Source organism: Arachis ipaensis, chromosome B3 (assembly GCF_059453495.1).
Source record: "Arachis ipaensis isolate K30076 ecotype BB chromosome B3, ASM5945349v1, whole genome shotgun sequence".
NCBI lineage: Eukaryota > Viridiplantae > Streptophyta > Magnoliopsida > Fabales > Fabaceae > Arachis > Arachis ipaensis.
Window position 1 is genome coordinate 127,118,244 of NC_142438.1, and position 19,427 is coordinate 127,137,670.

At 32.7% G+C, this 19,427-nt stretch overlaps 1 protein-coding gene across 1 annotated transcript; it reads left to right on the top strand.

The window, feature by feature from the left end:
• Window positions 1-923: 923 nt before the first annotated feature.
• Window positions 924-1,370, top strand: LOC148572394 (secreted RxLR effector protein 78-like). Its single transcript, XM_088507483.1, has one exon. It carries the CDS (start codon window positions 924-926, stop codon window positions 1,368-1,370), a length of 447 nt encoding a protein of 148 aa, XP_088363609.1.
• Window positions 1,371-19,427: the final 18,057 nt, after the last annotated feature.

The following is a 19,427-nucleotide window of genomic DNA, read 5'->3' on the forward strand; positions in this document are numbered from 1 at the left end:
TTAGTAGAATCAGAGTATGAGTTATACATGGGTGCTCCAGTGTATTTATAGTAGTGTGGGATGACCTTCTTAGATAGATAAGTTAGTTATTTTATCTTATCTTATCTTTTGGCGAGGTCAGCTTATCTTCAATGGAACCGCCCTTATCTCTATAGGCTTTGGCTGCCTTTGGATCTGGGTCGTATTCCTTGAGTTGGGCCCTTTTTTGGGCTTTCCTGTCGATTTGGCCGACCTCTTTTAGGAAGAGGTCGGATAGTCTGACCTGAAGAGGTCGGTCGCTTTGTCGCCAATCATCCCGGGTCGGATAGCTCGACCCAGGGTATGAACAGTACATTAGAAAGGAAATTCACTGGAAACAGATGTCTCGGTCCAAGCATGCTGCAAGTATGGATAAGAATACCAGATACTTTCATAACATTGCCTCGGCCAGAAGACGGAATAATAGGATCGATGCCCTGATGGTACATGGAAGACTTGTGCGGAACTAGGCAAGAATAAAAGGGGTGATTAGAGGGTTCTACAAGGATTTATATAGTCAGGAATATGCTCCGAGGATTGGAGTTAGAGATGGCTTAGTGAAGCATATCCATAGGGAGGAGGCTGAAGCGCTGGAAGTGATGCCATCGGAGGAGGAAATCAAGGAGGCTGTGTGGGACTGCGAATCTTCAAAGGCCCCAGGGAGCGATGGGTATAATATGAATTTCATAAAGAGATGCTGGGAGGACATTGGGCCGGAATTCACTGCAGCGGTATTGGGGTTCTTTCAAAATGCTAAGTTGCCAACAGATGTGAATGTAACATGGGTGACACTAGCCCCAAAGTTTGAAGGTGCAAAGGAGGTGAAGGATTTTCGGCCTATTAGTATGGTGGAGTGTGTGTATAAAGTAATTTCGAAGGTGCTAGTGAGAAGAATGTGATCTGTGATGCCGGGGCTGGTCGGAGAGACTCAAACTGCATTTGTAAAGGGTAGAAAAATTCATGATGGCGCACTCATAGCCTGCGAGACGGTTCATTGGCTGAAGACTTGGAAAAAGCCAATGGCTATTATCAAACTGGATTTTCAAAAAGCCTATGACAGAGTAAGATGGAGCTTTGTTGATATTGTGCTTCAGAAAATGGGCTTCGGGCAGAGATGGAGGAATTGGGTGAGGGAGTGTGTTACAACGGCTACCATGGCAGTCCTGGTTAACGGGTCACCATCCAAGCCATTCAAGATGGAAAGGGGACTAAGACAAGGGGACCCTCTTTCTCCACTTCTGTTTGTTCTCGTTGTCGATGTATTGCATAGGATGGTGGGGGAAGCTGTCAGGAACGGGCGCATTGCTCCGCTGCTGGTAGGGGAAGATCATATTGAACTGTCGCACCTATAATTTGTGGATGACACCATTTTGTTCTTCCCGCCGGTGACTGAAACAATTGTAAACTATAAGAGACTGTTGCGGTGTTTCGAGTTAATGTCTGAGCTGAGCATCAACTTTGATAAATCGAATCTGATTTTGGTGAACTGTGAACAAGGATGGATTGATCTTGCGTGTGGACTACTGGGATGCCAGCAGGCCGCTCTACCGGTTAGATATCTGGGAATTTCTCTAGGAGCGAATCCGCGCTTGGTGAAGACTTGGAAACCAATCATTGATAAGGTGGAACAAAAGCTTAGCTTATGGAAGGCGAAGGTTTTGAATAAATCAGGTAAACTCGTCCTTATCAAATCGGTCCTGAATAGTCTCCCCATATATTACCTAAGTTTGTACAAAATGCCGAAGGCGGTGGCGGATAAGCTAATTGCTTTACAAAGGAACTTTCTGTGGTGTAAGGAGAACGGTGACTATGGTATCCCTTTGGTGAAGTGGAAGCTCGTCCAGGCTCCAAAAAAGGCTGGGGGCTTGGGGCTTGGGACTTGGGGATGCAGTACTGAGAAACACAGCGCTCCTGTTTAAGTGGTGGTGGCGGTTTTCAAAGGAGGATTGCCCTCTATGGAAGAAGATTGTTTGTTCGTGCAACAAGTTGAACCCGGATGTAATGCTAGCAACTCAGTCTCTACCAGTAAAAGGTGGGCCTTGGAAAGACATCTGTCAGCTGAATATAAAAGAACAACGGATAAGGGATAAAATGGTTAGTGGCTTGGCAATGGAGGTAGGTGATGGTATGCATACCCGGTTTTGGGAAGATAATTGGGTTCAAGGTGGTGTGTTCAAAGAGAGTTTTCCAAGACTCTACTCTATCTCAAGCCAATAAGGAGATGTCATTGGGGATTGTGCTTTTTGGGATGTGATAGAATGGATATGGAATTTTCAATGGAGGAGGGAGCTGTTTCAATAGGAGCTGGAACTAGTCCATCAGCTCCATGAGAGGTTAAGGCAAGTGAAGTTGTCATCTGGTCGGGAGGACAATGTGGTGTGAAAGTTCGAAAGTAGAGGAGTTTTTTCTACTAGCTCTGTGATACAGGCCATACAATTGGAGACACTATCGGCTGAGATAACGAGCTATAGCTTCACGAGTTCCCACTGGAAAGGTTTCGTACCTCCGAGAATTGAGCTCTTTGGATGGTTTGTGTTAGTCGGTAGAGTTAACACCAAGGAGAGGTTGACTAAATTAGGAGTTAACATTATGAGTGATAGTATGTGTGTACTGTGTACCAAGGAAGTGGAATCTGCTGAGCATTTATTTCTTTGGTGTGAGGTAACATGGCAGGTGTGGTGCAAGTGATTGAGGTCTCTGAGCAGAGATTGGATAATTCCTGGAACCATTAAAGCTCTGTTTAAGAGTTGGCATGGAATGCATAATAGGCAACAAGGGCAGCAGATGTGGATGACCGCGTTCTTTGCAGTGATTTGGAACATATGGTTGGAACGTAATGCACGGATCTTTAAGAATAAGAGAGCAAGTCTTGAGGTCATTCACACAAGGACGGTGTTGAGCTACACAGAATGGCGTGGTTGTGATCCTGTGGGAGGCTGATGGCAGCACTGGTGATGCCAGGGGATTATTTTATTAGTCGTAGCTCTTTCTATTACTTTCTTTATATTGTATGCTCCACTTTATTGTGTTGAGCTTCCTTTACTTCAAAAAAAGATATTAGGCTACAAACCTACATCCATTGAGATCCTATCCGCATCCATCACAATTATATATGGTTTGTATTTCCCACCAAATCATATATTTTCTCAATTTTATACGTGATGTGTGCTCGAGTTATTTGGAAAAAGGAGACAAAATGCACGTTTAATTTTTTTTTTGAATCTACTGATTAGAAGGCAATTCTGAGTTGCAATATTATTTTTTACAACTAAATTAGGCCTATACTAAAATTAGTCACCAGAGTAAAATATATATAAAAATATAAAATACACAAAAAAATTAAATATTATATATATATATAATACATAATAATTGGTTTTATTGATTAATTTTAGTGTGTAAATAATATTTTTGTATTTTTATTACACAAAACATAGTTATTCATAAATACATCAGGATACATTATTGTTATTTATATCCTTACCTACATAATTATTGTAACTTCTATAAATATTATATCCTTGTATCCATATGTATTTCGTACTGGTATCGACGCATAATAGATAAATGACACTAGAGATGGCAATTCAAACCATTATATTCCACCCCGACCCGAATGTTGGGCCTACTGTGGAGAGTTCTCGAGCACCGAGGAGATTTCGGGGAGGAATCAAGTGAGATAATATAAGATGAGAAGACACCACTTCCAACTCAAAACCTTAAGGTAGTAAGTTAATTGGTCTCTCATCTTATAAACTCCTCACTCTTTCTTGCTTTCTTAGATGTGGGACTAACTTCAACACTCCTCACACTTACAACACTAACACCGAATGGAGAGGATTTTTTCAACGATTGATCAAGTATAAGATGGATTTGGCTATGGTGGTGAAAGTATCAAGTGGTCTTTAAAGGACACTTTAATTTGATTCCAAGTGTGTGGCTTTTGATCAATCGTATAGGTTAGTATGTGTATTTATATTCTTACCCAAAATTTATAATAATTATAAAGAAGCTTCAATTATTAATGAAAGTATTTTTATTTGGATGCAATTAGAGAAAGGTTAATTTTATGGGCTTTTTGTAAATTGGGCCTTTAATGGACTTGTGTATAAAGAACCAATATTTTAAACTAATATTGGACACGAGTTAACAAAAATTATAATGTTACTACTTACTCTTTTATGAAAAAAAAAACTCATAAAGCAAATTGTAAACGAAAAAAAAAAAAACTCACAAGCAAAAGTGTCTACTATAATAACAATAATAATAATAACAATAATAATAATAATCCTTCATTATATACATTGTTTCATCAGAGCATTGATTTCAGCCAAAACATATAACAATTTCTTGAATATAATTTTAAAATATTAATATATTATTTTTTTAATTTTGAAATGACTAAAATTATATTGTAAATAATATATGTCTAGTTCAATTGTCTTCGATTATTATATTAATTTAATCGTGATATTATATAACAAAGGTATTTTGGTAATTAAGTTTAATTAAATTGGTCTAATAGCTTAGTTGCATTTAGTTTTAAAAACAAGATAAGACAAGACTTTAAAAATAAGACACAAAAGACAGAGACACAAAATTAGTGTTGTTATATTTTATTTGGTGATAAACTAGCACAATTTATAAAAGTCTAAATTATTATTATTTTTTAATTAATAAATTTGAAAAGAAAAAGATAATAATAAAAAAATATAATTATGAAAAATTAACAAGAATAATAAAAAAAATAAAAAAAATTGTATTTCTTGTTAGTGTCTCTGTGTCCTCCTGTCAGAGTGGACACAAAATACACTAATGCAATGTCTCTCGACACAATATTTCTATTCATATCTCATCTGTCAAATACGATTTTGTGTCTGTGTCCCTATTTTAGTGTCATGTGCATGTAGACAAACGCAACCTTAAAAATTGATAAAAAAAAATTAGTTGATTATATTAGACATTTAGACTTGATTAAAAAAATAATTTGTTCACCTGATATTTTTTAGAAAATAAATTTAAATATTTTTATTTTAAATATATTAAAAATTTAAATACTAGACTATATTTACCTAATTAATAGAATGTTACGAATAATAATTAGATCAATTAAATAATAATACTACATTTTTATTATTTGTATTACTCATGACATATGTAGTTACTAAAATTTGTGTTTATTATTTGTATTACTTATGACATATGTAATTATTAAAATGTAGGTTTACAATTTAGAATTTAAACGTTTATGATTTATGTATTTAAAAAAGGTTTATACGAATATATATTTTTAGTTGATGAATTCGAACAATTTTTTTTTATATTTTTATAACATAGAATAAATGCAAAAATAATAAATAATCAAAATATATATATATATATATATATATATATATATATATATATATATATATATATATATATATATGAATTTAAAACATATTGGTGAATAAGATATATAAATATAATCATTTTAAAGAATTTACTTAGTATGTTATAATTTTATTATCATGAGAAAAATAAATAAATTTTAAAATATTAGATGTCAATGTTATTATAAATATTAAAATATTTTTATATTATAATTAGTATTTAATGTTTAAGGTTTATAGCTAATAATTTAGGATTTATGGTTGAATATTGCGTCTAGGAATTAGTGTTTAGAATTTTAGGTCTTAGAATTTTAGAGTTTGGGATTTAGGATTTAGAGTTTAGGATTTGTGGTGCAAGGGTTAGATTATTAGAAATGATAGTTTAGGGTTTAGAATTTAGAATTTAGAGTGTAAAGTTTAGGGTTTAAGGTGCAAGGGTTAGAGGAATAGAAATGATAGTTTAGGGTTTAGGTTTTAGGGGTTAGGGGGTTAGAGTTTAGGGTTTAGAGTTTACAGTGTAAGGATTACAGTATTAAAAATGATAGTTTAGGGTTTAGGATTTAGGGTTTAGGATTAGGAATTAGAGTATTAAAAATAATAGTTTAGGTTTAGGGTTTAGGAATTATGGTGCAAGGGTTAGAGTATTAGAAATAATAGTTTAGGATTCAGAGTTTGGAGTGTAGGGTTTAGGGGTTATGGTACAAGGATTACAGGATTAGAAATGATAGTTTAGACCTTAGAATTTAGAGTTTAGGGTGCAAGAGTTAGAGTATTAGAAATGATAGTTTAGGGTTTAGGGTTTAGGGTTTAGGGTTTAGGGTTTATGGTACAAAGGTTACAGGATTAGAAATTATAGTTTAGGGTTTATATTTTAGGGGTTTAGAATTTAGGAGTTAGAGCATTAGAAATGATCGTTTGTGTTTAGGGTTTAGGGTTTAGAATGTAAGGATCAGAGTATTAAAAATGATAGTTTAGAGTTTAGAATTTAGGGTTTAGGTTATAGGATTTAGCGTTTAGGTTTTAAGTTTTAGTGTTTGGGATTTAGGGTTTAGAGAAATTCCTTTTTATATTTTTGTAACATCAAGTTAATGCAAGAATAATAAATAATCAATATATATTTTTATACGAAATACTGAAATCTATTATTTAAAAATAATTATGCTACTAAAAAATTATTTTCGAGAATTAAAAAGGAATTTTGAATTAAAAAAATACATAATAATCAAAATAGATAATTTAGCAAACTGGATAAGCCATGAAGAGATTTTTACTGGAGGAGATTATGCAGCAGCACTTTTTGATGGAGAAGTCCATCAATCGTATTCAAAAAGTCATTATGACAGTTGGAAGTAACATGAGTCTGATGTAATTGAAATTAAATATTTGTCTCCAAAATTATAATTTGTCGAGAATATTAATGTTGTCATTAAAAAATAAAATTAAGATTAAATTGTTTTAAAAAAATTAATTTTGATTTAATTCTATAACTATCAATATGATTTTATTTATACTAATATGTAATTATGTTTTTATATACAAATTGAGAAAAAAATACTATTTTTAAATAGTATAATAAAAATAAGGGTAAAGTATACCTTTTGCCCCTGAAATTTGACAAAAGTTTTAAAAATACCTCTAAGTTTTATTTTATTTCAATTTTGTCCCAAAAGTTTTTTATTTGCATCAAATATATCCCTGACAGCTAATTTTTCAAAAAATTTAAGACCGATTCAACAACAATTTCATAGGAACAATCCTTAACACAAGCAAATCAAGCATAATTTTCATGCATGATTGTTAGATTGGTCTTAGATTTTTTGAAAATTTAGTCGTCAAGAGTATATTTGATGCAAATCGAAAACTTTTAGGACAAAATTGAAACAAAATAAAACTTAGGGGTATTTTTGAAACTTTTGTCAAACTTTAGGAACAAAAAGTATACTTTATCCTAAAAATAAATTATTTCTATTTGTGTAATATATCTTAACACCTAATACGAGATAAGATTCGAACCCAGGAACACGATTACGGCTCAGGCTCCAATACCTCAACAACAGTAACCTACCCGAGAAGTCAAGAGAGGCGAAGCGAATTAAATGGGAAACCCCGAAATATACCACAATAACAGGGCAATTATACCTGCGAAGGTTATCTCAGCTGCTCGCGTAGAACCTGGTGACGCATACTACGTACTTCGAAAACTCCATAAAAGCTGCTGCAGACATCATGTCAAGGAAAAAATCTTAGATCCAAAAGTTATCAGACCTGGAAACTTCTGGCCCACCATCATCAAAGCCTCTCTCCAGTTGGTAAAAAGTTGCAAGAAAGGCCGAGTACATGCCACGTTATTGGAAGCAGCCGCAGACTCGCTCGACGTAATAACGGCGGACTGTCCCTTCGGAACCTGGAGAATCGACTTCGTCAGACCGTTCTCCACCGCTCCTGGACAATTCCGATATCTTATAGTCACCATTGATTACTACACCAAGTGGATCGAAGCAGAAGCGTTGGCCACGATCACAGCCAACCAATGTCGAGAATTCCTTTGGAAACAAGTCATAACTCGAGTCGAAATACCTGAGATCGCAATTTTCGATAACGAGACCCAGTTTACAGACAAACGCTTTCAAAAATTTTCGAAAACACTCGAAATCTCACAGAGATTTAGTTTGGTGAAACATCCGCAAACCAACGGCTAGGTGGAAGTGGCCAATAATGTCTTTGTGGAACATCTCCACTCATAAGACGAGGGTTATTAGGGCTGGCAAAAGGTAGGGTACGGTAGGGTTTGGACTCTACCTTAACCCTACCAGCAGGTTGAATTTTTTTTTTTAAATTCTACCCTACTCTACCCGCGGGTTAAGAATTTCTCAACCCTAACCCTAGTCGCACCCTAAAATTCTAAACCCTAATTCTACCCTACCCTATCCGCGGGTTGAGAATTTCTCAATACTCACTTTCTTCACTACATACATAATTTTTACATATGTATTATATAATATATTAAGGGTGCGGGTAGGGTAGGATAGGGTATACACTGAACCCGTATCCTACCTTATCCGCAGGTGAACTCGCACAACACCCTACCCTATCCGCAGCGGTAGAGTAGACAACCCTATTCGAATGGGTTGGTCCGGGTTGAGTACCCGTGGGTAGTATATAGATTGCCAACCCTAAGGGTTATATTCAATTAGTAATATTTTTCTAAGCCGTTCGATCCGAAGCTTTTTACCTCACTCGGCTCCTTGTCTATTTCACTAGTTAGGAATGCACAATTATACTATTATACTGGCATAAGTTTTGCATAAATTTTAAATTTTTATAAAATAAAATTTAAATTATTATTAATTAATGATAATTAATTAATATATGGTGTAATTTAATAATAGTTATTAATTTATTGTTGGATAATTTTTTTTATTAACTAAAGGAATTGTTTTGGAAAAGAAAAATTCTGAATTAAAAGATAGGGTTAAGGTGGGATTTTTTTTTACTAAATAATTTAATTATTTTAATTACTAAAATAAATAATTTGTAGCATATTTATTAATTTACACCATATTTATTTATCTCGTTTACGTTATAAACGAATTAATTTTGCACATATCTAATTTACAGTGTAAATGAGATACTTGTATTGTTTCAATTTTTGTTTGTCTCGTTTTCAGTGTAAACAAGATAAATGAAAAATTATATCGTTTATCGTGTAAACAAGATATATGTATTTATAAATAATTAAATATAATTATTGAAAATAATAAAAAATATTAATAATTTAAATTGGACCAAAATGTTAAATGTAAAACGTTTCAAATAATAGGAAAGATGAACGATTTAACATAATAAAAAAGTTAAACAGTCTATTTTAAATAATAAAAAAGATGAATTATCTATTTAAATTAGTAAATACGCTACAAATTATTTATTTTGATAATTAAAATAAATAAATTATTTATTTTAAAAAATCCAGTTAAGGTGAACATAATATTGGCGCCTGAGAGAATTAGCAAAAAAAGGGACAGAAAACAGAAAGGTGCTATTCCCGCCATTCGGAAACACAAAATTTCATTTTCATCTTTTTGAATTAGGGTAATGCTATGGTGCTGAAAGTAATTTTTTTCAGTACATGCTAAAATGAAGTGACATAAAAGAACTATGGACGCGTGATTTACCTATAGTCACAATTGGGAACAACAACTGATACACAATAGATAAAGGTCAATCATCCGTCAGTTAAAAAAAAAATAATTGGTGATGTTTGCAGGATAAATTAATACATAATTGAAAAATTAATTAATTGTCAAGAAAGATAATCTCTTTTTTTCCTTTTATAGTATCTGGACCAAGAAATACTCTTTTGAACATAAAATTTAAATTCGGCCATGAAATGCTATTATAGTAATAATAAGCAATAACAATATAAAATCCAAGAGAATAAGTAATGATAATAATAGTAATAATAATTATAATCTTTTATATAAAGACAACTACAGTATGGAGACATAGTAGTTTACGATGACACACTTTTAAGTTTAAATCACCTTCCATATAAATTGGAAAATCTAATTTTCTCTGTCTCAAAAACTCATAACACATGAATTAATTCTTAATCTTAAATTCTAAAACTTAAATTCTAAATAATATAATTACAAGAACAAACTAGTAATTGATTCGGTCACATAATTGATTTACTGAATTATTGGTTTAACCGATAAGTTACTGATTCAATCGGTTGATCCAATCATAATTAAATAAAAATATAAAATTATAAAAATAAATTAAAATCAAAAGTTAAAATTTAAAATGTATGTCTTTACAAGTATATTAATAACGCTACGTCAGTAAAAATAATTATTTTATATATTTAATCGTATGAATGGTTAGGACATGTTTAAAATTAATTTCTATTCAAGACATCTGTGTAATTTTAATCTCTAATCAATTTATTAACATAAATTATCCTTATTTTTAAATTTAATATATATATTTTTTAGTTTTATTTTTTCATAAATTCACTATTCTTTTAAACTTTTAATGATTCATTAATTACTTTGTATTTACTGATATTACGTAGGTAACCTGAGATAGGTGGATTGGGTTTGGAAGGTTGGCCCAAATGTCAAAAGAAGGTGGTCTCCGACTTGCTCGCGCCTGGGAGCTGCCGTCCGAGTTATGCGTTTGGAGAGTAGGGGGTGGTACCTGCAAAGACACTTCGGTGCCTAAGTTAGCAAGGGGTTTAGCAGGTTTAGAGAGTATTGGAACTTGGAGTTACCTAAGGGGTGTCAGGGTATATATAGTGGTGATCCAATAACCACCGTTGAAGTAGTTCCACTTTTGGAGGTGGATAACCGTCCCTTTATCTTAGGGTGGTTGGGATATTTCTTTTGGAAGTGAGCTGAGAGATTTTAGGGGCGATTACTTATTTGACTAAGTATTTATCTGCCAGTTCTCGAATCAACTTCTTTGGAGAAAGGTCTATGTCGACCGCTAATCTTTAGGTTGGACCTTTTTAGCTTATTCGGATCTGGGCCATAGTGTTGGGTCAGGGTATGAACAACTGACCTCTTCAAATTTTTTTAATATTGATATGTCTATGTCTAAGTTTGGAGTAATTGATGTTCTCACTGCTTTATTAATATCACATTAGACATACGTAATTATCACAATTCTCAACTTCTCAGTTAAACCTTTCTTTACAAACAACGCTTATGCGTTTGGATTGGTTTTTTTTTTTGTTGGATCATTTTTTGTGTCGCTCAAATATTTTATTTTTTTATGTGAAATTAATGATGCGTATGTCTAATGTGATATTAAAATATGTCTAATCTGTTTAGATTTTTTTTATGTTAATAATAAAAAAAAATATATTTTTGGTGTTTAATATTATTTAGTTCACATTAATAAAAAAAATATATTTTTTATATTTTTTGTTGATTATTTAATTTGTGACATTAATAATAATAATTAAAACTTGATATATTTAATTTTGAATATTGTATTATTATTATCCATGCTAATAATAATATTTTTTATTTTTAGATTTTAATTTTTTATGTTAATAATGAATAAAATTATATTCAGGAATTAAAATATTATTATCTGGTATGCTTTATTTTTTTGTATTAAATATGCTATCTAAGTAAAGTTAAATTATATTCAAGAATTAAAAAGGAAAAATAATTTTTGTTAGTATTTTGTAATTTAATGATTTTGATCTTTTATTTTTTATAAGAAATTTGAAGAGCTCAATAAATACAAAGTAATTAATAAATCATTAAAAGTTTAAAAGAATAGTAAATTTATGAGAAAATAAAACTATAAAAATATATATGTTGAATTTAAAAATAAGGATAATTTATGTTATTAAATTAATTAGAGATTAAAATTACAAAGATGTCTTGAATAGAAATTAGTTTTAAACATGTCCTAATCATTTATACGATTAAATATATAAAATAATTATTTTTACTGATGTAACGTTATTAATATATTTGTAAAAACATACATTTTAAATTTTAATTTTTAATTTTAATTTATTTTTATAATTTTATATTTTTATTTAATTATGACTGGGTCAACTGGGTGAATTAGTGACCCATCAGTTAAACCAGTAATCCGGTGATCCAGTCGTATGATTAGATTAATTATCAGTTTGATTCTGATAATTATGTTATTTAGGATTTAAATTCTAAGATTTGAGATTAAGAACTAACTCTTGTGTTATGAGTTTTTAAGATAGAGAAAATTAGATTTTTTCAATTTATATGGAAGAAGGTGATTGAAACATGAACTACTGTGTCTCCGTATATATCATAGTTGTCTTTTTTTTTTGGTGACTTAAAAGAAAATAAACAAAAACTAAGAAAGAAAAAAAACAAGAAACTGAGAAATGCAGTCCCGCTGAATACTACTCTCAAACTCCTTCCAAGGCAATGGAAGCTCCACTTGGGGAGAAATAGTCCTCATTGCAGTCTTTGCCATAATGTTTGTTACTGTATTTGCATCTCTCAAGATCAACCGAAGATCAGCATGCCATTTCCAAGACATGATATCTCGAATTTTTAACACCAAAGGATCAATAAACCCAGAGCAATCTTGTAAATTATTGACAATAGTAAAAGCCTCCACACAGTCTGTCTCACATATAATGTTTCTTTATCCCGAGTCCCATGCTAAAAGAAAGCCTCTCCAAATAGCAAACAACTCTCCTTGCAAAATGCTACGACTCTCAATTGTTCCCAGACAGCCTCGTTGTCACCTTCCCTTTCAATCTCTGCTAACACAAGCAAAACCAACTCGAGCACCACTGCCAGGATAGCTAGCATCATAATTAATCTTAAAGGTACCCACTGAGGGGGAAATCCAAGAGCCACTAATGGTTGAGGGGATAGATAGTCGTTGCAACTCAAAAATATTTTGGAGCTCCTTTTCTAAGGACAAAGCCATACCAATCACCTTGTCTGTGGTCCAATGCTCGTGAGGATGAAAGATCTCGTTATTTCTCGAACACCAAATCCACCAGAGATCAGAAACGAATCTAAAGGAGCGTTGTTTGCTATTATGTAAGAACCAACTCATCAAATCCACTGGTATAATTGTCTTTATATATATATATATATAAAAGATTATAATTATTATTACTATTATTATCATTACTTATTCTCTTGGGTTTTATATTGTTGTTGTTTATTATTACTATAATAGCATTTCATGGCCCAATTTAAATTTTATGTTTAAAAGAGTATTTCTTGGTCCAGATACTAAAAAAGAAAAAAAAAAGAGATTATCTCTCTTGACAATTAATTAATCTTTTAATTATGTATTAATTTATCCTGCAAACATCACTAATTATTTTTCTTTAACTGATGGATGATTGACACCCATCTGTTGTGTATCCGTTGTTGTTCCTAATTATGACTATAGGTAAACCATGCGTTTACAGTTCCTTTATGTCACTTCATTTCAGTATGTACTAAAAAAGATTACTTTTAGCACCATATCATTACCCTTTGAATTAAGCAACCCAAAATTTTCTCAACCCATCTTCATTTTTTTACCGTAGCGGCACTCTCAATTCTCAAACCATTTTCCTTTTCTTTAATCTTTTATGTCTTTTTTGTTTTGAATATTACCCTCTCTCTTTCTCTACCCCTTTCTTCAAAAATAAATGAATGTAACCCGTTTAAATTAAATTATTTTTTTAAATGGATACGTAGTAGTAGTAGTAATTTTTTATTATATTTTTTAAATAATATTTTTTATAGTATGTTATAATTTTTTATTATTATAATAAAAATTAACATTTATTTGTTAAAATAAAAATAACATACAAATAATATATTATAGTACTTTTTTTAAGTACTCTCAATAATTTTATTTTTATTACTGTTTTGGCTTTAACTTCTTATTAATTATGCTTTTATGATTAATTATGATTATTTTTTCACTTAATTTATTATTTTTAATAAGAAAAATAAAACATTTTAAATTTTTTTATATTATTTATTATTTGTTATATTATTTTATTAATTATTTTATTTATCATTTTTTACTGTTTTGGTTAATTTTTTATATTATGTAATATTTTTTAGTCAAATTCATGTCACGTGAGATTCACAAAAGGGGTTTAGAGTTAGATCTAACCCCACACAAGTCTAACACTTCAATACCCTCTATGGAACCCTTGCTACACTCCGAAATACTTGGCAACAGGAACGACGACACCATTATCTTGAGCTCTATTATTTATCAAGATCAGACCCGCATGTTCAGCATGTCCGGCGTCGGAGGTGCCGCAGCAGCTGCCCCGGTCCACTCCTCCTACATCCCTCTGCAAATGAGGGGTAAAGTCATGGTAATTATGTTTACCTCATTCCCCATGAACCTGTTTTAAACTCATTTGTCATTGTTAATGTAGAGGCTCCTTTTGTTTTCAACTTATCCAGGGGGACTTGGTGAGAATGTTGGATGTCGTGCACCTTCCGTGCTTGGAACACCAAAACCTTCAAAGATTGCAAAGATTGCTCAACACTCTCCAGAGGATATGAAGAGGAGTGGTAAGATGCGCAAGCCAACGCGAGAACCACCACTGAAGTTGAGCTGCGCTACTGCCGGGGTTACCTTTCCGCTGGTAAGAAGCATTGTCTATTGACTATTAGGTGCTTATCTTCCTCCATTAGCCAAACCCTAATAGTCCATTCCATGTCTTAACAGTTCATCCGTTCGAACTTCAAGATTACGAGGGCAATGTGGTATAGCCTTGAGGAGGCTCAGGCAGCAGCCTATTCATTTGGTGCCTCATTGAGTTCGAATGAGATTCTTTTTAAGAGAGGATCTCATAGTATGGACCATAAAGTATTCCCTTGCCTTTTGCCAGGGAATGATCCATCGGACTTTGTCATGAAGCTTTTATAAAACTGCATGGACACAAGCTCAACTTCATGAATGCATCGTCTGGTCCCTCCCAGTCATTTTCTCAGTAAGTTATTATTCAGTTCAAAACTTACCTAACATTCACATCTTGGACACAAATAAATAAACTTTGTTTTGCTCCTTCCTTGTAGGACTTCATACTAGACCCGGAGATCGACAATGAGCATGTTATCACATATTATGCCGATGATTACTTCCCCAAACCAACTGCACTGAAATATGTAAGTTTACTGCATGCCCCTTTCATTGATTTTTATGTTTGAACCATGTTGATACGTTCTCACATGATTATCATGTATATTTTTCAGATTTATGTTCAAATGAAAGACGTGCTGAAAGCCTCAAAGTAAAGGCACTACTATCTTATGACAGTGGACATCCCAAACGAAAAGATATTTCTATTTGATAGTTTTCCAACACTTAAAACCCATATAGGGAGGGTTTATGCGGCTTCGAATGTGGTAAGTATGACCCCATATGAGCTACTCGGTTGCATGGTTGATATGTTGATTTATATTCTTGCATGAATGTAAATTTGTTGTAATACTAACTACCCTGTTTTTCTTTTTTTTTTAATAGAAAATGATAATATAATTTCAAGCTTATTAGACTATAATGCATTCACTATACAAAAAATACCTCAAATATATTATTATTAATTATGTTACATTTTGTTGTTAAATTAAAAATTTTTATTTCCTTTTATTATACATAAGTGAACAATATTGATTTTCAAATTATTAACCACATAAATAAACACTGTACCAATAAATCACTCCTATTATGCTCCATTTCCATTATTTTGGAGTGATTTTTCACACACTGTTGTTTTCTCCCATTGGAAAGTTGGGCTTTTCATTCTGTACAAGATAAAAAAAAGGATAAATAAGAAAATTAAGTTTATTTCATTAGAATAAAAAATGGTGTGAACTTGGAATGCGGTGGGTTTTGCTCAACCTGATTTATAGTGCAGTAGTGCATTGAATGTTTGCCAAACACAAGCATATGCTAATGAAATTATGTCAATATTTTCTTATCGTACCAAAAAGTATAGTTCAACATTAACATGCACCTTTGTCTACTTAGTAGTGTTGTTATCTTTCTATGAATAATCATTCTTCACACATCAAATAAATTGATCCTTAATTTGTCTTCTAATATCTTGTGAGTTCCTCTTCTATGGTTTATCTATAGGCAAAGGCACTAGATAAGGTCATGAAAGTCTTGTACCCTGACCTGAATGTTTTAGGTAGCAGACCACCTCTAGCTGAATGGCACCCAAATTTTGTTTTTGGGGTTCCAAATATGAACAATTGGTAGGGTATTCTGATAGTTGCTAGCTTTTTGTTAATATTATCTTCATTGAATCATGATGGGCCCTATAATATGATTATCCATGTAGCTACTATGACAAATTGTGGATGCTTCTCTGGCTCCAAATGGAGCAGTTGTTTACTCTAAACCCTGTTGGCAGCAAAAGGTTTTCTTCCCTTAATTTTCTTTTGTCTCCACATTATCTAATCCTACTAGAGATGGCATATATAACTGTTACATTATCTTTTATTTGTCACTCACTTTTTTCAGAACAACATTGACTCTATAGCTGACAAAATAAGGATGGACACTGCGCTTGCGTTGGCTACGGAGCACTTCAATGAAATACGAGCTGAATTTTTTGAGCAATCCCTGGTTGACTGGAATTCTCGAAGGACTGCAAGAGAAATCTTGCCATGAGGACCTGTGGTTGTTGTATGCATGCCTTAGGAACCTACTTATGTCTTAGTATTATGAATGTTTAATATTCTGGTTACTGTAACGTATTAGTAGAAGATTTAATGTTATTAGTGCCCTCTATGCTAGCATGGTCCGTGACCAATATTAACACCAACTTGGATGTCCATTTTTTGTTACCCCAATATAGTTTCAACATCCATGATGGTCATCTAAATTGGGTTAACTATGTCAAGGGACCATTAGCTTGCAAGTGCACATGTAGATTTTGGAATGTCTTCCTTGTTAGGTATGCATGTCACTACTGTTGTGAGGACTATTATCAACCGCTACTATGTCAAGGGATCATTAGCATGCAAGTGCATATGTTATGCTAGTTTGTGAGAACATTATGAGACATGCATGATATAATGGATCTAGTCTTTTGGCTTATCTAATTTTTCAATTAACACAACTGGTTCAAATTATGCACACAAGAATGCTAGAATAGTTGTTTATTATGTTGTCTTCTCTCTATGTAGGGTGTGTGGGGCATGACCACTTCATAGAAACTAATGAATGCTTTGGACATCCTTCAATTATGTGTGGGGTCCTGCTAGAATTGTGGTTTATTATGCTTTGGACATCTTAATAATTTGATTAATTTTCCTCATCAGAAAAAAGAATAATCTTTTTTTTCTTGCACCTAAGAAAAAAAAAGGAACAATCTTAAAAGGATTTTTTCCTTGTTATCTTCTCCAAAAAATTGTTTGTTATTTTTCTTTTTTGGACAGTAGAAATTGTGCAAGTTCCTAGGCCTAACAAAAGAAAATTCTACTTAATTGTTGGGCATTCCTTATAATGAAATATTTTAACAAATAGGCCCACTTGACTCTTGATAGTTAAACTAAAAAAAAAAGCTTCGTTTGACCCAAGCTCATTAACAAAAAAAGGCCAACGTATATCATTTAAATGTCTAAAAACACATTGGAAGCCTTCTCTGTTATCAGAGCCAAGTTTTGATCCTGTTAAAATGATGCACACAAATTACCATCAACATTAACAAAGTGAAGTTGTACAGTTCGTTCTTCATAGTGGGTACATCAAATACGGAAAATTACACTACTCTAAAGCTAGTTTCAAAATTCTCTTGTAGTGATGTAGGTACCATGGACAACTGTTTGATAAGGGGCTACTTGGTTGCTATAGTCCTCTGGTAGCAATTCTGCAAATGCACAGCAAAATTGGAGAAACAAGAAAATCAACTTCGATCCAACAATATGATCTTTTCCTCAATTCAAGACATCATACCAAGGTTAGGGAAAGACTTTCTAAGCAATTCAACGAATAAGCTGAAGAGAACTCACACAAGTAAGAAAGTCACATGGAAGTCAAACTTCTTTTGAACTATCTACTCTAACTAGATATCCGTAAACGCCCCAACCCTATCTATACTCCTACACATATAACTACAAACAAAATTATAAAATAAATCTGCAAATACTAAAGGGCTTGCACAGAGGATTAGTAACAATTCTATCTCTTTCTACGTAAGTTTGTCTAAGAATTGGTAGAACTCAATTACTTTAGCAGTTATACATATATAGTAAAGAGTTTTAGCACATACATATGTGACCAAAGCCTGAGGATAACCAAATGAGACATATGCTAAGTCAGGGAAAGAAGAGTTCAAAAGATAATGACAGATTGTGAATACAATTGCTGTAAAACCTAAGGTCTTTAGTATATTCAAAATACATCTCATGCAACATATAACTTTGTATCATAGTATAAAAGAGTCATAACATGCAACTGTCAAGAACTAATTCTCACTTAGAACATTATGCTTGAGCAGGAACAGATACAAAATTGTTGCCTACTATTGAGTATCCAAGTAAATATTATTATTTAAACAAAAGTCAATAAAAAAATGGTAAAAAAGAACCTTTTATTATCCAAACTTTTCAAAGATATCAGGCTTTGAATTGATATATTAGTGAATTTTCAATTTCAATGACGATAGTAACGAAACAATTCCTTCATCTAATTTTTTCAATAAAAATATAAAGCTGTAGAACTTGTATAACTTGTCTCATTAGGCTTTGGTGTGTATAATTGTGGAATGAGCAAACTCAAAGCACGGAATGAAATTCAATCAACAATGAAACAATAATGTAACATAAGTTAATACCTCTTCAAACTCATTTAGAATCTCAGACTATCGTATTCCATTGGTTGCGAAGCCTCAGCTTCTTGTGATTCGTCCATGTTGTGCGATGATCCCAAAGCATCTAATTCATGTGTGGTATCGTCACCATTCCCGTCGATGCATCTACGAGCGTTATGGCCAGCCTTTCCACACTTTCTGCAGTATTGGACACGCCGGTACCTCCCTCGAGTTGTCATATCGTGTATGGACACATCATCGCCCCCGCCCTCAGCAGTGGTGGCCAACCTTTTCCGGATCTTTTCTCTTAACGCGTCTTGTTCATTAGCTATTTTGGTTTTCACCTTGAAGTAATCCTCAAAGTAACTACAAGAAAGCTTCACTAGTTCACTATAGTCATTGAGCATTGCCACATGCATACTCATATAGGCTGCATCAGGAATCTCTCCACTAAAAACATGGTTATTTATCGGTGGTTTATTTTGCCTTCTTTGTCCAACGACCCAGTATAAGACTATCTGGAATAACAACCATGTTAAGTCTAATAAGCACACCAACTATGTGCACACAGGGGATTCCAAAGGATTCCAAGCGCAGGCAAGAGCATCTGAATTCATCATCCATCTCGCCCTAAGAAACGTTCCATGATCTACCTTGGCAATACATGGCCACCTCAAACAATGTAAACATGCTTGTCTTCTTCGAAGAAACTACTCTGACATTGCTAG